This window comes from Trichosurus vulpecula, chromosome 8, assembly GCF_011100635.1.
Source record: "Trichosurus vulpecula isolate mTriVul1 chromosome 8, mTriVul1.pri, whole genome shotgun sequence".
NCBI classification, from domain to species: domain Eukaryota; kingdom Metazoa; phylum Chordata; class Mammalia; order Diprotodontia; family Phalangeridae; genus Trichosurus; species Trichosurus vulpecula.
In genome coordinates, this window is record NC_050580.1 from 221,151,213 (window position 1) to 221,177,550 (window position 26,338).

The 26,338-nt window shown below is 39.1% G+C and overlaps 1 protein-coding gene across 1 annotated transcript in view; it reads left to right on the plus strand.

Annotated features, from left to right (window-relative positions):
- The window catches only part of MTHFD1 (methylenetetrahydrofolate dehydrogenase, cyclohydrolase and formyltetrahydrofolate synthetase 1), an 89,003-nt gene that overhangs the window by 11,778 nt on the left and 50,887 nt on the right, over nt 1-26,338 (plus strand). The window contains 3 exon segments of the mRNA XM_036735182.1: nt 18,222-18,306; nt 24,341-24,400; nt 24,980-25,033. Coding sequence (XP_036591077.1) covers nt 18,222-18,306; nt 24,341-24,400; nt 24,980-25,033 — 199 coding nt within the window.

The following is a 26,338-nucleotide window of genomic DNA, read 5'->3' on the forward strand; positions in this document are numbered from 1 at the left end:
GGTCATTTAGTACAAGGTGCTCATTTTTCAGGAACTAAGATTCAGGGAAACATTTCAGTTGTATGAAGACACAATAGCAAATTAGTGATAGTTACAGCTAAGATTGAGGATTCTAAATGTCCGTTATGCTAAGTATAAAGTTTTATCTCTGTAGGCACTGCATACTCAAGGCAGCTTGTACTATAAAGAAAACTCTACTCTTTAAAATTAAGAAAAATTTTCTTTTTTACAATCAGGCCAGGAGTTTGGCCTTGTGAATTTCTTTTGAAATTTAATATATTATGAAATAAAAGTAGTCATTTGTACCTTTGAGAAAGAAACAGTAGGGCAGAGCCAAGATGGTGGCTGGGAAACAGGGACTCACTTAAGCTCTCCCCCAAATCCCTTCAAACACCTGTAAAAAATGGCTCTGAACAAATTCCAGAGCTACAGAACCCATGAAATAACAGAGGGAAACAAGTCTCCAGCCCAAGACAGCCTGGATGGTCTCTGGGAAGGGTCTGTCACATCATTCTGGGAGTGGAGCACAGCTCAGTGTGGGCTGCTCCAGGACAGACCAGACTGGAAGTCAGGTGGAACAGGCATCAAGGCCATGAATCACTGAGCTATAGCAGTTACCAGACTTCTCAACCCACAAAGGCCAGAGACAACAGAGAAGGTCAGTGGGAAAACTGCTGGATCTAGGTGAGAGAGGTACACAGTTTGGGCCCAGCCCTGGAGGCGGTGGAGGTGGCCCAGCAAGGTAGCATGGTGATAGCAGCAGGAAGCTCCTGTGGCTGCTTCCAGAGCTCTAGCGGCAGCTACTTCTGGAGCCCCTGGCCCACCCAGTGGGAGGAATCAAGCGGCTGATCAGAATGGGAGTGCAGAGATTGCTTTGCTAGCGCAGAGGCAGGGTTCTCTTGCTTTGCCCTGCTTGGATCTGGGTCATGGTCGTGGTTGGTGGTTCTTGGGGGAGGAGGAGTGCTGGTGTGTCAGAGCTTGTGGCAACTGTGGAGTAGAAGTAGCTCTGAAAATAGCAGCACAAGGCCCTTAAATCTTGGGAGAAAGTACTCTCTACTCTAAAAGTAGTCATACCCTGACAAAAAGCTCAAGGGTCAAGTAGTTGGCTGGGAGCATGAGCAGGCAGCAAAAAAGGACTCAGACTCAGCCTACAGAATCTTTTTTTGGTGACAAAGAAGACTAAAACATACAGCCAGAAGAAGTCAACAAAGTCAAAGACCCTACATCAAAAGCCTCCAGGAAACACAGGAACTGGTCTTAGGCCATGGAAGAGCTCAAAAAGGATTTGGAAAATCAAGTCAGAGAAGTAGAGGAAAAATTGGGAAGAGAAATGAGAGTGATGCAAGAAAATCGTGAAAAACAAGTCAACAGCTTGCTAAAGGAGAACCCCCCCCAAAAAAAAAACTGAAGAAAATAACACCTTAAAAAATAGACTAACCCAAATGGCAAAAGAGCTCCAAAAAACCAATTAGGAGAAGGCAGAATTAGCCAAATGGAAAAAGAGGTCACCACTGAAGAAAATCCTAACTTAAAAATTAGAATTGAGCAACTGGAAGCTAGTGACTTTATGAGAAATCAAGAAATTATAAAACAACTGTTATAATAGAAGGGAAGAGGGGGGTAGGTGAAAGGGAGTGAGTGAATCTTGCTCTCCTCGAATTTGGCTTAAGGAGGGAATAACATACACATTCAATTGGGTATCTTACCCTACAGGAAAGTGGGGGGTAGAGGGCATGAGAGAAGGGAGGACAGATCGGCAGCGGAAGAAGTCAAAAGCAAACACTTTTGAAAAGGGACAGGGTCAAGGGAGAAAAGTGAATAAAGGGGGACAGGATAGGATAGAGGGAAATATAGTTAGTCTTTCACAACATGACTATTATGGAAGCGTTTTGCATAATGATACATGTGTGACCTATGTTGAATTGCTTGCCTGCCTAGGGAGGGTGGGTGGGGAGGGAAGAAGAGAGAGAATTTGGAACTCAAAATTCAAGAAGCAAATGCTCAAAAAAAAAGTTGTTTTTACATGCAACTGGGAAATAAAATATACAGGCAGTGGGGTATAGAAATCTATCTTTCTCTACAAGAAAGTAAGGGGAAAGGAGATAGGGGTGAGGGGGTGACAGAAGGGAAGGCAGACCGGGGAAAGGGGCAATCAGAATATATGCCATCTTGGAATGGGGGGGGGAAGGTAGAAATGGGGAGAAAATTTGTAACTGAAACTTGTGGAAATGAATGTTGAAAGCTAAAAATATTAAATAATAAAAAATATGAGAAAGAAACAGTAAACGTTACTGTATTTCAGGCAGGAGAACTGAGTTATTCAATTATAGAATGTCAGTGGCAAGCTATTAAAGTTAGAGTGGAAAGTTTCAAATGCTGTTTTGGAAGTTTGTTTGCATTTTTGACAGTTTTTTTTAAAACTTATCAAGAGTGATCAGACAAAGTTGTGTTATTTACTTGTATAGCTTTTCTTCTCAGTTTCTCTATTATGTAAATTATGTTGAAGCTACTTACTGCTGTTGGGTTTTTTCCAAAAAAAAAAAAAAAAAGCTCATGGCAGTATAAAGAACAGATTTGAAGGAAGTAGAATTTGCAATAGATTCCATAAAACTGATTGTGTATTTGTATTGGTATCTGTGGTCCTACTTTTGAAACGGAAATATTTATGTAATCCCTAGTCTAGAGCATAATTACTTTAATTGCTTTTCTAGACCTACCTAAGTTTTAGCTCTGTTTGAAGGAAATTTTCCTAATTAGAACCTTCTAAAAATAGAATGTCCAGGTTATAATGAATTCCTCAGGACTTAATAAAAGGATTTGTTTTTTGAAGTTTGCAACCACTCAAAGGGCTGCACTTAAGGACCTAGAAAGCCACATGTGGCCTCAAGGCTGCCGGTTTCCCACCCCTGCCCTAGATAGCTTGAATTTAAGTTTTAAGGCCCTTCAATTAAGAATCTACAGGATTTCTAACATTATCTGGATACAGTGGAGTAGGAGTACAGAGAAATAGTATGGCTGCACTTGGCAAAAAGGTTAGTATTTATTTTAGACACAGAAAAGAGCAAATAGTAAAAGTGGTTAATTTTACATGTTACTTATATCTGTATCTTTACCTAAATGTAATCTGCCCTGCCCATTTACAGTCAGGCCAACAAAACTGGCCAAAAAATGGAGAAAAATTAAATTCCAAGCTCCTGAAAGCCAAATTTCAATTGGCTGAGATTCATTTGATTAGAATAGGGAAAAAAAATTGTGCTGTTTACACTTTCATCTGTTGACTCACTGGTTGGGTAAGGTTTTTGACCAGGAAGGTAGTGCCCCCTAATCAGGGCCAATAAAAATATTTGTCTTAGCTTAGGTAATCTGATCAAGAGATCTTTAACCTGAAAATAGAAGGGGAGAAACAAAATTTCTTAAAACTGTCTACCAAGTCTCTTATAGAGAGAAGCAGGTGCAACATAGGAAGAAGAATAGCGTAAAGAGAACCAGTAATTCATGGAATGCAATATTGAAGAGAGCCAGGAGCAAAAACCCATCACTTCAGATATCTTTGTCCAGATGCATGAAGTATGGATAATAAACAGGGTGAATTAGAAAATCTAATGCTAAGAGACAAATTTGACTGGATAGGGATAACTGAGATGTGTGGGATGGGATTTATAACTGGAATATGGCCTTGAAGGACATATCTTACTCAGAATGAACAAAAAAGATAAAAGGGGTTGTGGAGTAGCATTTTATATTAGGAAGATATATTCATGAGTCATAGGGCAAGGAATAGAGAACATTTAAGAATAGAGAGCATTTAATAAAGGATCAACAGAGGAAGTGTCTTAGGCCTGTGATTTGGTGCATTTAGCATAATATTGCTTTCCCCTTCAATTTTTTATTATCTTTTATTTTTATATCCTTCATTTGCCAGTAATGAACAGCATGGAAGCATTTATTAAGTACCTACTTTGTGCAAGGCACTGTCCTAGGCACTTGAGATACAAGACCAAAAGTGATACTGTTTCTTGCCCTCAAGGAACTTATATTCAATTTAGGGAGGCAACATATATGCATAGGTAGGTACAAAGTAGACACAAAGTGGTATGAGATGGGAAGGCACTAGGAGCTGGGGGTTTGTATTAGCAAGGCAATAAACACAACATGGAGTATAATTGTCAATATGTCTGTGTGGTTCTGTATCACAAAATATAAGAAACTCTCCATATAGAATGTAGAAGAAGTAAACCATTTATTCAGACACCATATCCGAAAACCAATAAGCCTAATTCATCACAGCAGCAAAGAACTCAATACACAACATCACAGCAGAGAACAACTCCATCCCATAACTTTCTGGCCCCCTGCTGAGGCCTTCCCACAAATACATTCACAGCACAGCTAGCACACGTCTGCTCTCTCCCTCAGCTCTAACTGTTCTCTCTCTCTCTCTGAGCATTTCCTGTGACACACTTTCCTTTTCTTCTCAGCAAACTCCTCCTACCACATGTGACGTAGGCTTCCTGTGATATAAGCAGGTCACATGGCCTGTTGATGGGTGGGAAAGATCTTCAAATCTAAATTGTCATTACAGGGTTTCAAGAAAGGAGTCATGTAGAAGATAGTCCTTGAACTGAGCCTTGAAGGAAGCTAGGGACTCTGAAAGATGGACGTGAGAAGGGAGTTCGTTTTCACGTATGAGAGGTGGTCAGTGCAAAAGAACAGACATGGGAGTTGGAATGCTAGGTATGAGAAATAGCAAGACTGACTGAACTACAGTGTGCATACAGCAGAGGTTCTAACCTTTTATTGTGTGTCATGAACCTTTTTGGTAGTCTGATAGACCCCTTCTCAAGAATGTTTTTAAATGCACAAAGTAAAACACATAATATTATAAGTTTTATTGAATTTATTGAAATAGCATTATGAAAATTTTATTTAAATACAGTTACAAATTTTAACTTCCTGGACCCCCACATTAAGAATATAATATAGAATAGGGCTGAAAAAGGTTGTGAGAGATCTTAAATGCCTGTAAGACAGATAACACTAGCACACAGGAGGGCTGCTAGCACAGGTTCACTCTTGATCTGGTCAGACAGGAAAGATAGCTTGAGAGGGGTTAATAATCTTACTTTATTCTAGTCTCATCTTCTCACTAGGGTTGCTGATAATGAGCACAAACTCCTACAATATTCCCAAATCACCCTTTTCACAGGGGCTGGCAAAAAGGGGGGCAACTACCCCTACGTCTCAATGGGGTCAGGTGAGATAGGCACAACTTGTGTATCCCCCTAAATCCCCTCAAGCCTCAGTGGGGGCCAGTTGAGACAAACACAGATTCTCCCCTAAACTTGATGGGGGCTGATCAAGGCACACACAGCATTCCAACTTGTACATTCAACCCTAAGGTTTCCCCATTCACTGACCAGTGCCCATCTCCTTTATGGGGCAACAGACAAAGAAGGTATATGGCTAGCAATAGCCTCACAAGTTTACATCACCTCATCCCTATATCTCATTGCACAGTTGCAGTGGATGTTTCCAATTTCAACACAAATGTTCATATTATTTTTTTTTGTTTTTATTTTTAGTTTACAACATTCGGTTCCACAGGTTTTTGGGTTCCAAATTTTCTCTCCCTCCCTCTCCTCCTCCCTCTCCCCCAAGATGGCATGTAATCCAATGTAGGTTCTACATTTACCTTCACATTGAACTTATTTATGTAATAGTCCAATTATAAAGAAGAATTATAACCAATGGAATGAATCATGAGAGGGGACAAACAAAACCAAAAAAAAGAGAGCAAATAGTTTGCCTCAATCTGCATTCAGACTCCATAATTCTTTCTCTGGATGTGCATAGCTTTTTCCATCATGAGTCTTTTGGAGCTGTCTTTGAACCTTGTATTGATGAAAGGAGTCAAATCTATCAAAGTTAGTCCTTACAGATACCATGTGTCTGTAATAGTGTATAATGATCTAGTTCTGCTGCCCTCACTCAGTATCAGTTCATATACGTCTTTCCAGGTTGTAATGAAGTCTGTCTATTCCTCATTTCTTATAGGACAATAGTATTCCATTACATTCATATACCATAGTTTGTTTAGCCATTCCCCAATTGGTGGGCATCCCCTTGATTTCCAGTGATTTGCCACCACAAAGAGAGCTGCTATGAATATTTTTGTACATACCAGTCCCTTTCCCACTTGTGTGATCTCTTTGGGATGTAGGCCTAGAAGTGGTATTGCTGGATCAAAGAGTATGCACATTTTTATAGCCCTTTGGGTATAGTTCCAAATTGCTCTCCAGAATGGCTGGATCAGTTCACAACTCCACCAACAATGTAGCAATGTTCCAATTTTCCCCCATCTCCAGCATTTATCATTTTCCTGTTTTGTCATGTTAGCCAATCTGACAGGAGAGATGTGGTACCTAAGAATGCTTGCATTTCTCTAATCAATAGTGATTTAGAGCATTTTTTCATATGACTGTAGATATCTTTAATTTCTTCCTCTGAAAACTGCCTGTTTATATCCTTTGACCATTTCTTAATTGGGGAATGACTTGTATTCCTATACATTTGGTTCAGTTCCCTTTATATTTTAGATACGAGGCATTTATCAGAGACACTGGTTGTAAAGATTTTCTCCCAATTTTCTGCTTCCTTCCTAATCTTCGTTGTATTGGCTTTGTTCATGCAAAAACTTTTCAATTTAACATAGTCAAAACTGTCCATTTTGCATTTTGTAATGCTCTCTATCTCTTGTTGGATCATGAATTCTTCCCTTTCCCATGAATCTGACAGGTAAACTATTACTTGCTCTCCCAAATTGCTTATAGTATCAGCCTTTATTCCTAACTCATGAGCCCATTTTGACTTTATTTTGTTATTCAGTGTAAGATACTGGTCTATGCCTGGTTTCTGCCATGCTATTTAACAATTTTCCCAGCAGTTTTAGTGAAATAGTGATTGAATTATGATTTTTAATCCATTCTGCTATCTGCCTCTGTTTTATGGGAGAGCTCATTCCATTCACATTCACGTTTATGATTACTATCTGTGTCTTTCTCTCCATCCTATTTCCCCCCCATTTATGCTTCTATTTTCTCCCTTCTCCCTTCCACTCCTCAGGAGAGTTTTGCTTTTGACCACCGCCTTCCTCAATTTACCCTCCCTCTTGGTTTTTCTCCCTTATCTTACTCTTTTCCTCTTGCTACTTCTTCTCTCCCTTCTGACCACCCCCCTTCTTTTCTTTCCCTTTTCCCCTCCTACTGCCTGTAGGACAAGTTTGAGTTCTATGCTTATCAGAATATGTTATTCCCTCCTTGAACCAAATCCAATGAGAGTAAAGCTCAAATACTGCTCTTCTCTGTCCCTTCTTTCTCTTTACTATAGTATGTGTTTGTGCCTCTTCACGTGATGTAATTTACCCTTTTCTACCACCTCCTTACCTCTTCTCCCAGAACCATCCCTTTACACCCCTTATTATGTTTTTTATCATTATATCAGTTATTTATACTGACACCCTTAGTCTATGTATAAGTTTCTTCCCCCCTGTTCACCTTTTTAGGTCTCTCAAGGTTTGTATTTGAAGATCAAATTTTCCATTGAGCTCTGACCTTTTCATCAGGAAGGTCTGGAATTCCTTTATTTCATTGAATGTCCATCTCCTTGCTTGAAAAATTATGCTCAATTTTGCTGGATAGTTGATCCTTGGTTGTAGCACAAGCTCCTTTGTCTTTCAGAATATCATTCTAATTCCTCCTGTCTTTTAATATAGAAGCTGCAAGATCCTGGGTGATTCCACGATATTTGAGTTGTTTCTTTTTGGCTGCTTGAAGTATTTTCTCCTTGACCTGATAATTCTGAAATTTGGCTACAATATTTCTTGGAGTTTTCAATTTGGGATCTCTTTCAGGAGTGATCAGTGGATTCTTTCGATGACTGTTTTACTCTCTGGTTCTAGGACCTCGGAGAAGTTTTCCTTGGTGATTTCTTGGAAGATACTGTCCAGGCTCTTTTCTTCATCATGGCTTTCCAGTAGACCAGTAATTCTTAGATTATCTCTCCTCCATCTATTTTCCATTTGAAAAACATTTGAAATATTTTTCCAATTAGATATTTTATGTTTTCTTCTATTTTTCATTCGTTAGGTTTTGTTTGACTGATTCTTGATGCCCCATAAAGTCATTAGCTTCTACTTGCCCAATTCTAATTTTTAAGGAATTGTTTTCTTCATTTAGCTTCTGTACCCCCTTTGCCATTTGCCCAATTTTACTTTTCAAGGCATCATTTTCTCCAATTAGGTTCTGTACCTCCTTAACCATTTCACCAATTGTACTTTTTAAAGATTTGTTCTCATCAGTGAACTTTTTCTATTTTTTCTTTTAACTTTCTAATTTGGGTTTTAAAATCCTCCTTGAGCTCTTCCAGGAATGCTTTTTGGGCTTGACACCAGTTCACATTCCATTTTGAGGTTTCAGATGTGGGTATAGTGTCAATGATGTTTTCTTCTGAATTGGTATTTTAATCTTCCCTGTCTCCATAAAAAGAATCAATAGTCCACGTTTTTCGGGACTGCTTCTTCATGTTGGTTACCTTTTTCCTGGCTCTAAAGTGGAACTTCCTGGCTCTAAAGTGGATCTCTGCTTTGGGGCTCAGGGGGCTCTGTCCCAAGCTTCTTGTTTTGGGAACTCTGGGCCTAGTTACTGGCTTTGTGTCCTATGGCCTCTGGTTTGGTGAAATGTGGGGGAGGAGTAGTCTGGCTGCTGGAACCCTCCTCTCCCCCTAGGGCTGCGCTACAGTATATGTAGCCTCAGCAGTTGTCTGCGCTGGTGTCTGCCACTTCCCCTGGCTGTGTGAAGGCACCTCTGGGTTCCTGGTATTGACCCTTGCTGGCTCCAGCCCCCCCTCTCCCCCCGGGGCTCAGGAACTCCCACTGTTTGGCTACTGAAGCCGCACTTCTGGCTCTTCTATTTCAGGGTTTCTCCCAAGGGAGTATTATCTCTGGGTGAGGAAGGGAGGGATGAGAGCCATTTTACCTGGTCATCATGGCTCCAAAAAGTTCAACAATGCGAGTTTCAAACCTTTAAACTGTGGGCAGCAAGCCTCAGGAGTAGTTGCTCTCAAGGCTGCAGGCGCTGCAGTGCCGTATCCAGTAACTCTGACGGACTCCTGTCTTGGGCTGAGAGGCCTGGAGCTCGCCACCAGTTTCACGCACCCAGCATTGTCCCAGCCCCTTCGCCGGCTGATGTTCACAGCTGCTCCCTCTTTGGTGTGGTCTGGTGCACTTCCACACGTTGGGCGCCCTCACAGCCTACAGATCTGTTCTGTTGACCCTGCGGACTCTCCTGGCTTGGAAATTTGCCACACTCAGTCTACTAGTGGCTTCTAACTCTCTCAGATCTGCTCAGATTCACTTTTTTAGAAGTATCTAACAGAATTTGTGAGAGAGCTCTGGTAAGACACTGTTTTCATTCCACCATCTTGGCTCTGCATGTTTATATTATTTATCATTATATAATGCTGCACAAGCATAGTGGAGATGTTTTGAACCATGAGCCTGGGAAATAGATTGTTGTGGCCATGGATCCTGGAAAACTGAAGTCTAAGGAATAATAAAAAAAATCCACTTCACACATGCTAAAATCCACCTTACTTATAATGCCAAACAGGAATTTAATTTTGATCCTGGAGGTAATAAGAGAGCCACCAGAGTTTGGGTAGGAAGGTGACATGGTCATATTTGTCCGTTAGGAAAATCAGCTTGATAGTTATGTGAAAATTGCTGAGGGGAGAGACTTGAAGCAGGGAGACTAATTAAGAGGCTAGTGCAATATTGTAGACAGGTGTTAAACTAGGGCGGTGGCTGCGTTATTCCATTGCAGTCAGTCAGCAGGCATTTATTGTTTACCATGTGCCAGGCACTGTGCTAGGTGTGGGGATAAAGACAAAAAAAACAAGTAATCTTTTCTCTCAAACAGCTTAAATTTATTGGGGAAGACAGCATGTGTACCTGTAAGTATAAGATAGGGCAAGCTAGAGACTAAACATAAAGATTGCATCGATAGAGGGAACTAAATCCTGGATGAGAAAACGCTCTTATCAGCATAAGTTGGCACTTCTTATAAGACTACTTGTAGTCTTAATTGCCGAGGGAACTGAGAAGTTAAATAACTCAGGGTCACACAACCAATTTTGTGTCTCAGTAGCAGGACTTGAACCTAGGTCTTCCAGGCTTCAAGATTAACTCTCAGATTTTTTTGCACAGGTAGTATGTTCCAAGTGTAATGGACAGTCACTGCAAAGGCACAGAAATGCTGGTGAGGAGACAAAGCTAGTCTGGCAGATTGTGCCACATGAGAATTGGAGTGGTGGGTAATGAGGCTGGAAAGAGGTTGTGGCAGGTCTTAAAAACCAAACAACAGTTTCACTCTTAACCTAAAGGCATTTAAATAGAGGAGCATGGTCAGAGCTGTGCTTTAGCAGCTGTGTGGAGGAAAGACTTGTGGTAGAAAGACCAATGAAGAAGCCATTCTAGTCCAGGAGACCAGTGATGAGAATCTGTGTGAGTAGTGAGGCTGGATAAGGAATGGAGGTAAGAGATGTTGTGGAGATAGAAATGAAAGGGTTTGGCAACTGATTGGATATATAGGGCAAGGAAGGGTCAAGAGCAGAGATGATGCCAAGGTTTTGAACCTGAGAGACTGGAAGGGTAGTGGTACCTTTGATAGAAATAGAGAAGTTCAGAAGAGGAATGGGTTTGGAGGAAAGATAATGAGTTCTGTTTTGAACATGATGAGCTTGAGCTGTCTGTGGGACATGCAGTTTGAAATGTCCAGTAGGTGATGCAAGGATGATTGGAGCTCAGGAGAGAAATTTTAAAAATATATAGATTTGGGAAGCAACTGTAGAGAGATGACAAGTAAACCCAAGAGACCTAATGAGGCCACCTGGAGAGAGTGTGAAGAAATCAGTGGGGCCCATAATTGAGCCTTGGGGTATATTCACAGTTAGGCATAACATGGATGATGACTCAACAAAGGGTACTGAGGAGTGGCCAGACACATAAGAAGAAAACCAAGAGAGAATAGTAGAATGAGAACTCAGAAGAGAGAGAATACAGGAGGAAAAGATGGTTAGTAATGTCACATGCTGAAGAGAGGTCAGGAAGGATGAGAACTGAAAAAGTCCATTAGACCTGGTTGTTAAAAGGTTATTGGTAACTTTGAAGGGTCAAGTTTCAGTTTAATGATCAGAAATGAGATCGCAGCAATTTGAGATGTGAATAAGAGGGGAGGCAGTAGAGGCAATGAGAGTAGATAGCTTTTTATCTTATGAACTTAAACATGAATAATTCAATATACAATGAGCAAAAAAGGAGGATTGTCTAAGAAGCTAAGCTACTATATATAGTTTTTTTAAGTGTATAAAGCATTGATAAAAATGTGAGATGGTGAGTGGTAGTTCTTGGAGAACTGAAAGCAACCAAGAGCTTCACGGAAAAGTATACAATTACCACTAATAATAAGAAAAAGGCAAATCAAAATATTTTTAGCTCCACCCCCAAAGGTTACACCAATTACTTCTCTCAATAACGAGTATGCCACATACAGTTTTCTCTATGAGTTTGACTGAGAAAAGGAGGTGAGATATGAGACTTTATTTCCCAAAACAAAGTCACAAAAAGAGGAAAATCAAAAATAACTATCACAAAATTTGAGAGTTGGAAGGGACCTCAGTGATCATCTAGTCTAACTCACACACAAAGAATTTTCCACTCTATAACACAGGACGAGTAGTCATCTAATTTCTATTTGAAGATCTCCAAGGAGGAGGCCTTGAGCTGAACATAATGCTCAAGCTGTGATCTGTTGGAGACAGAGTATACCACCCTCTTCTTGGAAGCTATGCCATTAGCTTGCTTTGGCTGCCACATCTACTTTCTCAACATCCCCTCCTTCACTCACATTCCTTGTTCCTGCCCCATCTCATACTTGGGGAGTGGATTTTTTGGTACCTAAATGCAGGACTTTACATTAACCCTACTGAATTTCTTGTTAGAGTCAATCCAGCGCAAGTTAACCAAGACTGGGCCAACCACAAATCCCTGGAGTACTCCACTGGAAGATTCCTGCAACATTGACATTGAACCATTAACAACTATTCTTGTGAACCTGGCCATCCAACCAGTTCTGAATCCATTTACCTAGTCCACTTCTCTCTATTGTCTCCACCAGAATAGTATGAGATACTTTAACATAAGCTTTGCTAAAATCTAAGTCAGCTCAGTCCACAACATCCTCCCCATGTAGTAACTGGTTTAGTAATCTTGTCCCAAAAAAAGGAAATCAGGGTGGCCTGGCATGACCTATTTTTGATGAAGTCATACTGGGTTGTTGTAATCACCACTTTTCTTTCCAGAGGTTTACCAGCCATTTCTTTAATTGTCTGTTCTATAATTTTTCTGGGAGTTGATGTAGTTTACAGGATCTCCTCATTTCCCCTTTTAAAAAATCAGGATGTTTGCCCTTCTCCAGTCTTGTTTTTGTGCTTTTTCAAATATTATTTGCAGTGGCTCAGTAATCACATCTACTTGTTCTTTTAGGAGTATAGTTAGTTCTTCTGGGCCAGGGGACTTGGATTTATCAAGTGCATCTAAGTGCTTTCTTGTGCTCTCCTTACTTATTTTGGGCATCGGCTTCCTGTTAGTCATTCCAGTGCAATTGACAGGGGAAAAAAAATGGAAACAAGATGAGAATGAGCAGCTCTGTCAGTCATCATGCCATTTATACCAAGCAAAGGTCCTCTGCCTTCTTTAGTCCTCCTTTTTCTTCCAGTATTGCTTTTTTTTTAAAACCCTTATTCTTAGCTTCTCGTGCCTGCATTCACTCACTCCAAACTTTAGTATGCCTTATACCTTATACTGGTCTTTATATTCATCCTCTGTTTCCTCACCTTTTCTACATTTCTTTCCCAGACAAAGTGGTTGATGCATTCCCTGGGTGGCCTTATTAGTCAAATCTTATTTTTCTTCACCATTGGAATTGTTTGTTTTTGTGTCTTCAGAATACCATTCTTGAGCATTTCTCATTTCCTCTAGTTCTGTCTTCCTCTGTAACATTTTACTCCATTGGAGATTCTACCTATCTTTCCCCTAAAGCCCTTTGAAATACGCTTTGCCAAATCTAGGTTACTTGCCTAGATTTTCTTTCTTTCTCTGTAACAAATTCTGGTAGGAAGCTATCATTTCCCCTCAAATTCCACCATCATTTTCATATTCTTCATTCCTTGATTTGAAATAACAGTAAATGGAAACAACCTATGTGACAATAATTGGGAAATAGCAGAACAAATCATATGTTAATGTAATGGAATATTATGGTGCCATAAAAAGATAAATATGAAGAATACTAGGAAATATGGAAAAACTTGTGTTGGCTATTGGATCAGCCAAACCAGAATTGGACCCATAATAACTGCAATTATATTTAAAAAAACATAAAGCCAGAAATATCGGGACTTGACATATAATATAGTGAAGGGACATAAAACAGAAGCAGTTTTACTTATTTGTTAATTCATTTGGTTCCACTTTGAAGGATTTTATCACTTTATAAGTTTTTTTGTTGCTGATAATTGATCTTAAAAACACTTTGTTTTGTTATATATTTTATATTTATTGAGTGTTAATCATATACATTTACGTACTATAATTCCCATTTTAGACATCAGCAAGAACTTTTAACTTAATACCACAATTGTTGGTGTGATTTTCATTGGCTCATAGACTGAGCTTCTGATCCATGATTATCTCACACAAATATTTTGAGAGGTTGCATGCTGACTTGTAGAACCTCAGAGTTGGATGGGACCTCAGAGTTCGTCTAGATAAAACGGTACCTCAACAAAAATTAATTCTACAACATCTCCAACAAGCACCCAGCAGCTTCTGCCTAAAGATCAGCAGTGATAGGGCACTCTTATGTTATCTCCCAAGACAATCCCTTCTGCTTTTGCAAAATTCTAGTTGTTAGGAAGTTTTTCCTTTTATAGAACTGAAATTTGTCTTTGAAACTTCCCATTGCTCCTAGTTTACCTTCTCAGGCCCAGTAGAACAAGGTTAATTCCTATTTGATGTTGTAGTACAAAGTGCTTAACTTACATTTTCTACTTTTATCCTCAGAACAATCCTGTGAGAAATGTGCTCAGGCATTATTAGCCTAATTTTACAGATGAGGAATGTAAGGCTCATACCAGCTGTCCATGGTCAGTCACACGTTATGTGTCAGAGCCACAATTTGAATCTGTTTTGCTGACTCCAAGCTCTCATTTCTTCTCTTAATGAAGTCTGAAATTGCATTAGCTTTTTTTGCTGCCATGTCATACTATTGATTCATATTAAGATTGTAGTCTACAGAAATCCCAGGTCTTTTTTTTTTAAGCCAGAATTGTTATCTTGGGCTATCTACCCATTCATATATTTGTGCAGTTGAATTTTTTTAACCATAATGTAGGACTTTACATTTGCCTCCAGTTAAATGTCATCTCATTAGATTGAGCTCATGGTCCTTCTAGTCCAGAGGTCAGCAAAGATGGCAGCACAGTCAGCAAGCTAAGGATGGTTTTTACATTTTTAAAATAAAGTTTTATTCTGTTTAAAAATGTAAAAGCCATTCTTAGCTCTCAAAAGCAGACTGGATTTTGTCCTCAGGCCTTACTTTGCAAATCTTTTCTTTTGAGAACTTTCAGTGTTCTGGTTACGTCATCCACCTTATTAGTTGATCCCTATAGCTTTGTGCTTCTGTAAGTCTGGTAAACAAGCCATCCATGCCTGCATCTAGGTGATTGATGGAATATTGAATAAGTGGAGTCTTGAGTACAAATCTTTGGGACAGTCTACTGAAACTTTGGAGAATGGATTGGATTGGGAGAGACTTGATGAGGAGACCAGTTAAGGGGTTTTTGAAATGGTCTGGGTGAGATGTGATGAGATCCTCAACTGGTGCCGTGTGAGTGGGTAGAAAGCGACATACGCTAAACAGATGTAAAGACAGAAATGACAAGATTTATCCACTTTCTGGATATATGAGATGAGAGTGAGGAGTCAAGGATGACCCCAAGATTGCAAACATGGATGATTAAAATTGTGGTACCCTCAGTAATAGAGAAGTTTAAGGAAAGCGTAGAGCTGGGGGAGGGGGGAATAATTAGTTTCTTTTTGGATATGCTGAGTTTGAGATACTTGTGGAACATCCTTTTTAAAACGCTAGTAAGCAATTGCTTATGTGTGATCAGAGGTCAAGAGAGAGATTAGGATTTCATAAAGATGATAAATGTACCTATTGGAGCTAATAAGATCACCAAGTAAAAGAATGCAGAGAGAGGGCCCAGGACAGAGATAGGAGTATATTACTAACAGCCACCAGGACCTGGATTTGGATTGTGAACCTCAAAGGAATAGAGGTTGCTGAGTGATGGTGGAAGAAGGAAAGTCTGGAAAGGGCCATGGAGACTAAGGAGTATTCTGACTCCTCCTCTAAGAGGACAGAATTCCAGAGAATCTTAAGAAGTAGATGCAGCTAGTGGTGGAAAGGATGCTTGGGGGGGGGGGGGGGGGGCAGGTGTCTGTGAATGCCTGAAAGTGGAAGTAAAATCAGAAGTTGTCTTAAATCTAGGGAATTTTGTTGATTATGGACCCAGAGTTCCAGAGGGCCTAGTAAGGGAGGCAGGCAGATCTGGAATGGTTTGTTGGCAGTAGGATAGGGTTGAGGTGGCTGCTGTTGAGGTAGATGAGAATGAGAGAAGAGGTAGCAGGGGTTATTGCTGTTTAGCAATGGAAGGATTCAGTATCAGTATAGGGGGCAGGATGCACAGAGGAAGTCTACTGTCTATTGGCGCATGAGTCCAGGCATTGTATCAGTGAATGGGAAGAGTTCTCCTGAGAAAGGTAAGTGAATAGGATGTTCAAGGTCAGCTTAGTCTTGGGATCCTCCCCCGGTGAAATGTTTTATCCAGAGTTTGATCAGCTAAGCATCAGCTTAGATATTGATTAGTTTCTGGGGTGCTGGTTTGGGGGTGGGGAGTGTATTGATTGGGGTTACGTGAATGCCACTCATTCTTCTACTGTTCCAGCCTAGAGAAATGTTTTAGACTTTCTTGAGCCAAATTGCTGATGGTACTAGGAGTTGAGTTTACATTTTGAACCTTTTATTCCCCTAAATCTGTGCTAACAATTCTATTTCACATCTTTATGAAGTAACATTTATCACATTTCTCCACTATTAACTGCTTAATGGGTTAGGGATTGTGGGATGGATTAATTACCTCTTTACTTCATTGCTTCCTTTTCACCTTCTGCTGTGAGACATTTGGATTGTATTAGCATCTATCAAACCAGTTTTCCTTTCATTACCCCTCGGTGATGGTCATTGTATTTTTGCTCTTCAGTTGTCAGTTTGGGACCGTGGAATGGGTTCTTCAGTGAATCTGGCTCTTAATGGCTTCCTGCGTCTAACCCTTGTTGCCAGAGTGGAGACAGAGAACATTGACAGAGCAACCCAGGGCCTTGATGGGTGGTGTAGAAACATAGATTAAATGGCCTGTGAGCTAGTGTCCTCCCTTGGGCTTGAACACTTCTTTTCCTACCCATTTTAATTGTGAAATGGCTTTATTTTAAGGTCAGCTCTTTTCCCACATGTACAAAAATATTTATAGCAGCTCTTTTTGTGGTAGCAAAGAATTGGAAATTGTGAGGATGCCCATCAATTGGGGACTGACTAAACAAGTTGTGGTATGTGAATGTAATGGGGTACTATTGTGCTATAAGAAATGATGAGCAGGCATGAACTGATGCTGACTGAAATGAGCAGAACCAGGAGAACATTGTACACAGTAAAAGCAATATTGTGCACTGATCAACCATATAGACTTAGTTCTTCTCAGCAATACAATGATCCAAGACAATTCCAAAAGACTCATGTTGGGAAGTGCTATCCAAATCCAGAGAAAGAACTGTGGGATCTGAATGCAGAATGAAACTTACTATTTTCAGCCTTTTTTTTGTTTTTTTCTTTCTCATGGTCTTTCCCTTTTGTTCTGATTCTTCTTTCACAACATGACTAATGTGGAAGTATGTTTAACGTGATTATACATGTATAACCTACATCACATTCTTTCCTATCTAGAGAGGGAGGGAGAAAATTTTGGAATTCAAAATCTTACAGAAATGAATGTTGAAAACTATTGTTACATGTAATTGGAAGAAAATAAAATACTCTTAAGTATAAAAATAAATAAATTTTTTAAAAGGTCAGTTTTTCTGCTTAACCAGCCAGTGCAAGGAAGCTTAAACCCTGAAATTATTCTCAGAGCCCAAATTTAGTCCCAGATAGAATATTTGCCTTTGCGTTTCATTTCTATTTCCGATATGAATTTTCCATTGCCTTGGAATTCCAAAGAGAGTGGAGGGAAACTAATCTCCCTATAATGATTTTGGTTTTAATTTCAGAGAAAAAAGATACATCTTGATTTCCTAGGTTGTCATTTCTGGTCAATAGTTAAGGGGTTAACCTATATGTATAAAAATATTTATAGTAGCTCTTTTCTGGGGGCAAAGAATTAGAAATTGAGGGGATGCCCATCAATTGGGGAATGGCTAAACAAGTTGTGGTACTGTGGATTATGATGCAATACTGTTGTACTGTTAGAAATGATGAGCAGGATGCTCTCAGAAAAACCTGGAAAGACTTGCATGGGCTGATGCAAAGTCAAATGTTCTGGGTACAAAGTAACAGCAATATCATAGGATGATCAGCTGTGAATGACTTCGCTATTCTCAGCGATACAATGGTTCAAGATAACTGAAGGACTTGTGATGAAAAATGCTATCCATCCCCAGAGGAAGAACTGATGGCGTCTGAATATGGATTGAAGCTTACTTTTTTTTGTTAACTTTATTTTTCTTGAGTTTTTTTTGTTTATGTTTTCCTTCAGAACTTGACTATTATGGATATGTTTTGCATGATTACACATGTATAATCTGTATCAAACTGCTTGCCTTGTCAATGAGGTGGAGTGGGGAGAGAGGAAGGGAGAGATTTTGGAACTCAAAAGTCATAAAAATGAATGTTAAAAATTGTTTGTACATGTTACTGGAGAGAATAAAAATAAAATACTTTAAAAAATAAAAAAATTGTTAAGGGGCTAACTTTTTTTATTTTTCTCCCTAGGCAAGTAAGAGAGAGACTGAAGAGCCAAGTTACTCAAATGAGGGAGCAGGTCCCAGGTTTCCGACCAGGCCTGGCAATTTTGCAGGTATTATGATGTGTCCATTAAAATAATTTTATCCACAGGAAATAAGCAGTTTTCATTTGAAATACTCTACAGAATTGTAATACTACCTCACCACGCACTATGCATACTTTCAGCTTCCAGATATATTATCTTATACATTATCTTACTCCTTATGAAGTCTTTGCTAGGAGTGGATGCTGTGTAACATAATTTTCTTCCTTCCCTATTGTCTTGCCCCTCTTGCTTTTTCTCACAAATTATTTCCCATTGGGAAGGTTGGGATTTCTAAGAAAGAAAGACAGTTTGAAGGCCTGTGGTTATATTCCCAGCACATATTCTCGCTGTGATTTTTTGTTTTGTCTTGTTTTTTACTTTTTCACAAATTGCTGAGTGAGAATGAAAGTTATGTTGTAGAACTGTGCTTGGAACACCCAAAGACTGGTTATTTCTTGGTTTATTAAAGAGAGAAAGTCATAAGCAAATCTAGATTTCCATTAACACTTTTCTTCAGTAATACTCTGCTTAAAGACTTCTGTCTGACCCTTCTCTACCCTCCTTGTTTGGATAGGGTAACCTCTAGTGTTTTCATTAAGTAAATAACATTGTTTCTCCTTGGCTGCTTTGCAGGTATTTACCAGAAAGCATATCTGTGATGAATTTACCTAAAATATTTTTCTCTTCTAAAACAAAGAATAGTAGTTTAAAATATAGATTATGATTAGACAAGGAATTGGGGAAATAGATTAATTAGGCTCTTTTAATAATGCTTACCCTTGCTTTCTGTATGTGTCTTAAATGGCCTGTTTCTATTTCACAGGCAGGTAGGTGAGAAAATATCTTGCTTGATAGTAGTGTTGAGTCTGAATGGACAGCTGACCCACAATGAGACTGAAATGTGAGGTATTTATAGGCATTCTGGAGTATTTGATTCGTTTACAATCAGTGATACCAAATTTGGATTTTATATGCATTATTCAGGAGTAAGATGGTTGTAAAAACTCAGGGAGGATCCTGGGAGATTTCTTGTTACCATGTTTTGGTGAGAGAAGTGCCTTGCATTGGGGGCAGAGCCAAGATGGCAGCTGGAAAGCAGGGACTTGCTTAAGCTCCCTGCCAGATCCCTTCAAAAAATGGCTCTGAACAAATTCTAGAGCTGCAGAAACCACAAAATAGCAGAGGGAAACAGATCCCTAGCCTGGATGGTTGCCAGGAAGGGTCTATCGCACGTAGCTGAGAGCAGAGGGCAGCCCAGCGTGGGCCGCACCAGGACAGACCGGACCCAGAGTCAGCTGGCCGGAAGAGGCCTTGGGGCCATGAAACAGTGAGCTGTGGCAGTTACCAGACTTTTCAACCCACAAATGCCAAAGAGCAGATTGGGGGAAACTGTGGGATCGAGTTCAGAGCGGTCCAGTCGCCAGCTCTGGGGGTAGAGGAGGTCGTGCAGCGGTAGCCGAAGCAGCTGCAGGAAGCTCCTGAGGCTGCCTCCAGAGTGCCAGCGTCAGCGGCTTCCTGAGTCCCTGGCTCACACAGTGGGAGGAATCTAGCAGCAGATCAGAGCAGGAATGCAAGGAGCTCTTTGTGAGCACAAAGGCAGATTCTCTTGCTGTGCCCTGCCTGAATCTGAATTGCAGTCCTGGTTGGTGGTTCTTGGAGGAGGAGCGCTGTTGTGACAGAGCCTAAAGCTTGGGACAAAGTACTCTCTACTCTACAGGTAGTCGTACCCTGACAAAAACCTCAAGCGTCAAGTCGTTGGCTGGGAACATGAACAGGCAGCAAAAACAAACTCAGACTCAGACTCAAACTCTAGATTCCTTTTTTGGTGACAAAGAAGATCAAATCATACAGCCGGAAGAAGTCAACACAGTCAAAGAGCCTACATCAAAAGCCTCCAAGAAAGATGTGAATTGGGCTCAGGCCACGGAAGAGCTCAAAAAGGATTTGGAAAAGCAAGTGAGAGAAGTAGAGGAAAAATTGGGAAGAGAAATGAGAGTGATGCAAGGGAACCATGAAAAACAAGTCAATGACTTGCTAAAGGAGACGCCAAAAAATACTGAAGAAAATAATACCTTAAAGAATAGACTAACCCAAATTGCAAAAGAGCTCCAAAAAGCCAATGAGGAGAAGAATGCCTTAAAAGCTTGAATTAGCCAAATGGAAAAGGAGGTCCAAAAGACCACTGAAGAAAATATCACCTTAAAAATTAAATTGGAGCAAGTGGAAGCTAGTGACTTTGTGAGAAATCAAGATATTATGAAACAGAACCAAAGGAATGAAAAAATGGAAGACAATGTGAAATATCTCATTGGAAAAACCACTGACCTGGAAAATAGATCCAGGAGAGATAATGTAAAAATTATTGGACTACCAGAAAGCCATGATCAAAAAAAGAGCCCTAGACATCATCTTTTAAGAAATTATGAAGGAGAACTGCCCTGATATTCTAGAGCTAGAGGGTAAAATAGAAATTGAAAGAATCCACTGATCCCCTCCTGAAAAAGATCCCCAAAAGAAAACTCCTAGGAATATTGTTGCCAAATTCCAGAGCTCCCAGATCAAGGAGAAAATACTGCAAGCAGCCAGAAAGAAACAATTTGAGTATTGTGGAAACACACTCAGGATAACACAAGATCTAGAAGCTTCTACATTAAGGGATCGAAGGGCTTGGAATTTGATATTCCGGAGGTCAAAGGAGTGAGGATTAAAACCAAGAGTCGCCTACTCAGAAAAACTGAGTATAATGTTTCAGGGCAAAATATGGATTTTCAAGAAAATAGAGGACTTTCAAGCTTTCTCAGTGAAAAGACCAGAGCTGAATAGAAAATTTGACTTTCAAACACAAGAATCAAGAGAAGCATGAAAAGGTATTAGGGGAGTTGAAGAGAATATAGACAGAGGGCACAGGATAAGTTAAATATGAAGGGATAGTATCTAAAAAAAATGAAATACATTTAAGGGGTGAGAGAGGAATATATTGAGAGAGGGAGAAAAGGAGAGATAGAATGGGGTAAATTATCTCACAAAGAAGTGGCCAGAAAAAAGGGGGGTTGATAGAAGGGAGGGCAGATAGGGGAAGGAGGTAATCAAAATTAGTAAGTCAAAATCTTGTAGAAATCCATGTTGAAATCTATAATATTAGATAAAATATATACACACACACACAAAAGCGTCTTGCACTTTTAGATATTTCAGTGAAGCTGCCTTTTTACAGGGAACCCTACCATTGTATAAAATATCATTACTATGGAGCAATAACTCATAGATATTAAAAAGACAACTTAAAAATAAACTTTTAGAATAAACAAAGATAAATCTTAAAAGAATGCAGTAGTGTACAGAAAAGTATTAAGTGAAACTTTGCCCTCAAGGCTTAATCTGATAGGGACAGTTTGTGCAACTGTGGATCAGTGGGGTGCTGTGAGGTTCAGATGAGAGGAACAGAAAGTTTTTTATAATCTGGAAACATTATCTAAAGGCATGCAAAAAATGAAATAACAATAAAAGTTGTTTAAACTTTAAAAAACAATTTAAAAACTGTTCAAGACAGTACTACAAGAGCTGTTAGGTCTTATGTGATTATATAGTAAATAATTGAAACCATAGGTAAAAATGAATTGTAAAGGTGTCAGGGGAATGTGCTTTAAGCTGAAGAAAAACAATTAATGTGTAACTTTAGGACCACCTCATATGCCAAGAATGTATAAGCATGTGTGTTATAGTGCTCCTCAGATTCCAAAAAAGCAAAGATAAAAATTGATTAATCATTAATTAAAATATTGATCATTAAATCAATTAATCGATTCACTTAAAAACAATTGAGGGATAGCTTTTTGTAGTGGTGGGAGCCAGGAGAGAGACAGAGAGATAGACACTCTGGCAAATAGATGTTTTAGGTCCTCGTAGTATAAATAATAATAGCTCACATTTAGATAATAATGTTGCAAGATTATAAAACGTTTTCTGTTCCTCTCATGTGATCCACAGTTGTACAAATTACCCCATATTTTTGATGAGGACAGTGAAACTTAGAGCTAAGCCATAGTACTTTAGAGTTGAAAGGAACCTCAGATTATCTAATCTGATCTAGGTAATGAAGGCCATACAAATAATAAGTAGGTTTGCTAGAACTTCAACCCTTGTATTCTGACTATAAATTCAATGGTTTTTTTTTTCTGCTATCCCACTACTTGATTACATGAGAATAGTAGCAACTAAGGAAGCTTAACCCAAATAGGGTCAATCTAGTGGGTCAACCCTGAATATGAAGGCATCCTTTCTTGAATCATGTTTTTTGCCAAAGAGAACAAAATACATAATGACAACGATAATACCCATTTTTAGACTTGAATGTCTTTCCTTGGAATCTAAATAAGGGAGCCAGCTTTCTACAGAAATTGTCTTAACCATACTGATTGTGTGTATTTCAGTCAAATTGCATTCCTTGTCTTTTTCCTATAAAAACCAATACAATCCAATCACTCCCAAGACCCAATTCTTAATATTTGTTGTACATTATATAGGCACTGCTCGGGTTCTATACTGATGACTGATGGAACATGAATTTTAAAATAGCAATTCTTTTTTATAGTTGGATCTGGGATTCTGTTGGTATAGGGAGCTCCTAGTGAGGAGTTCCCTCTACCAATACAATTTGGAGTTGCCTGGGGCACTGAGAGATTTGGTTTTGCACATGGTAGTGATTTATTTTTGTGATAGTAAAAAACTAGAAATAAAATGGAGAGTGGCTGTATAAATTGTGGTGTAGGTGAATGTGAATTGTTCAACAAGCATTTATTAATAAATGCTTGCTATGTTTTGGGCACTGTGCTAAGTCCTAGGGATACCAAAAAAAAAAAGGGAGGGAGGAAAAACAGGGCCCTGCCTTAAAAGAGCTTACATTTTAATGGAGAAAACATGCAAAAAAATTTTTTGCATACAAGATATGTACAATGTAAATGAAAGTTAATTTCTAGAGGGAAAGCACTAGCAATGGGAAGGACTAGGAGAGGCCTCCTGCGGAATGTAGGATCTGAGCTTGAGTCTTGAAGGAATCCAGTGAGGAAAAAGTAAAATCCAGCCATGAGAGATTGCCTGTGAAAAGGTGAGGAGTCTGGAGATGACCTGTTGTTTTTCAGGAAGAGAAGGAAGGCCAGAGTAGCTTAGTTGTACAGTAGATAGAGGAGGGTGTGCTGGAACACTTGTCTGTAGGAGAAAGGGTGAATTCAGAGTGATTCAGAGAAATATGGGAAAGTTTATATGAACAGATACAGAACTGTGAAGGCAGAACCAGGCAAACCAGTGGTAGAAATGAATCCCTGGGGCCACATTGACTTGGAAAACCACAAATTAACATTATATTGTATTGTGTTTTTATTTATTTTGTTGAATATTCTCTAATTACATTTTAATCTGGTTACTGCTGAAGTTTTCTAGGCTGGGATTTTCACATCTCTGGTATACACCATGACAATTGTAATGTAAATTAAAAAAAAACAAAGACAGCTGAACTCAGATAACTTGCAATGCAAATCTTTGCATTTACATCATTGAAATCATTTTATATATTATTTTCCTGGTTTCGCTTACTTCATATATTGTCTTCTTATGTAAAATCAATTTCTTATTATAAGATGCTAGAGAATTTGTTTCAGTCTCCTGTAAATGTTTATTGCCAACAAGAGTTGCACAATTCTTTGTCTTAGGAACAAGTTAGAGGGTAACAGATCTCTTAAGACTGCTCTAGAAGCAGTACAAGCAATCTTCCTAGTTTCCTCAGCCTTGAATGTGAGAAGGGAGAAGAGAATGTTAGATCTCTGTTTGTGTTTGTTGCTTGTTGTCTTTGTTTACTCAGATTTTAAAAGATAGCACAGGACTATAAGCTGTATCTAATTAATGATTTCCAAAGGTTATGTATTTCTAGATACATTAGGTACATTCCCCAAAGTTAAATATAATAAGGTTTGTTTTAATTAAAAAAAACACTACTTTATCAAATTAAAATTTAATGGCTTTCCTATGTATTATACCACATTAAGTAACTTTGTGTTGTTTGTTCTAGGTTGGAGATAGAGATGATTCAAATCTCTATATAAGTATGAAGCTAAAAGCTGCTGAGGAGGTAATATCTAAGCTGGTACTGCTAACTAGCACATTGATCCCATCACCACTTCTCCCTCCCCCAAATAAAATGCTCATACCTTTATCCTAATTTGACTTATACTGCAAATTAGAAATAAGTGGCTTCTGACTAGAACCTCTGTCTTTTGTTTACTTGCTTTGCTTCTTAAACAGAAAGGTAGAATGGAAAAATCAAAGGAACACAATAAATCTGAAATATTGTGGGGAAATAAATAAATGGGTAATTGTATGACAGTGGTTCTCAAGCTTTTTGGTCTCGTGATCTTTTTACACTCTTAAAAATTATTGAAGACCCCACCTGAAGAACTTGTGGCTGTATCCTATTATTGTTGACCATATTAGAAATTAAAAGTATTAGTATTATTATGAAAATAGTTTTAACTTTGTAGACTCCTTGAAAGGACTGGAATGCTACAGATTCCTTTAGGACATAGAAATTTAAAGCAAATAATACCTATATTTATTTATCATTACCCAAGAAATATCTCTATTTCTCAGTCCTCCCGCTTCTTCTAGCTGGTTAGATCATTAAACATATTTTACAATTTCATTCTTACAGATTGGAATCAGAGCCAATCATATTAAACTACCAAGAACCTCAACTGAGGCAGAGGTAAGCTGTTGGGCTCATGTGGATCAAATCTTATGGTTCCATATCATGGTTATGATTTACTGACATTTTCAGGGGTAGGAAGTGTGTGTGTGTGTGTGTGTGTGTGTGTGTGTGATGGGTGCATACCTTGCCCCATATTCAAGGCTGCCTCACTTCAAGGGAAGGGACCCAAAATAAAGGGGTAGTCCTGTGATATGGGTGATTCAGTGTTGAACACACATGTATTAAGCGTCTGCTATGTTTGGAGCATTGTGCTAGGAACTGAAGGAAATACAAAGAATAAATACCTGATCCCTGCCCTCATACAGTCTAGTAGGTGCCTGTGACAGACACAGTTATCACATAAGATGACTCAAGTACATAAGAAGAGGTATAGAGAACCTCGTTCTGCATAAGAGGTGCTACATATGAAGTTATATAAAAAGTTTAACATCTATATTGAATCCATTGTTTCTCCTAATTTACCCTCAAGGGGTAAATTCTGTATTCAGACCCTCACACTTGGAGGATGGAATGTCCTCCTAACTGTTGTCACAGCTTCTGTTCTTTCCCCCTCTCTCATTCATCCCCAACACAAGAGCCAAAATTACCTTCCTAAGACACAGGTCACTCCCCTACTCCACAAACCGCTCTTGCTTCCAGAATAAAATATAAACTCTTCTGTTTGGAATTTAAAGCCCTTTACAATCAGACCTTAGCTAACTCTTCCAGACTGGTTTGATCTTCCTCCCTTCCTCTAGTCCATGTTCCGGCCAGACTGGCCTGCATTCCTACTCCTCATACGTGACATTCCATCTCATCTCCTTACCTTTACACAGGCTGACCCTCCTCACTTCACCTCTGTCTGTTGAATCCCTAGTTTCCTTTAAAGCTCAGCCCAAATGCCATTCCCTTTTCTGGTTATCCTGCTGCTAGTAATTCCTACTTCCCCACCCCCCCAAAAATTGCCTTGTATCTATTTTATATACTTATATATGTTGTCTCCTATAGAATGGAAACTGTGAGGGCAGGAACGATCTCATTTTTGTCTTTGCAACTTTTTATTTTGGTAGATTATTAATAAATGCTTGTTGATTGCTTAATAGTAAGCACTTAATAAATGCTTATTCAATTGAATCATGAACAAAAGCATTCCAGCAATAAGAAATAAAAGGTAGAGCTCATGACAGGGCCCTAAGTGACTAAGTAAGAAGTTAGGCCAAGAAGCAGAGCAGCATATTGAATAGAGAAGCAGCCTCAGTGTCAGGAAGATCTGGGTTCAAGTGTTACCTCTGACACATTAACTGTGTGACTTTGGGCAAATTC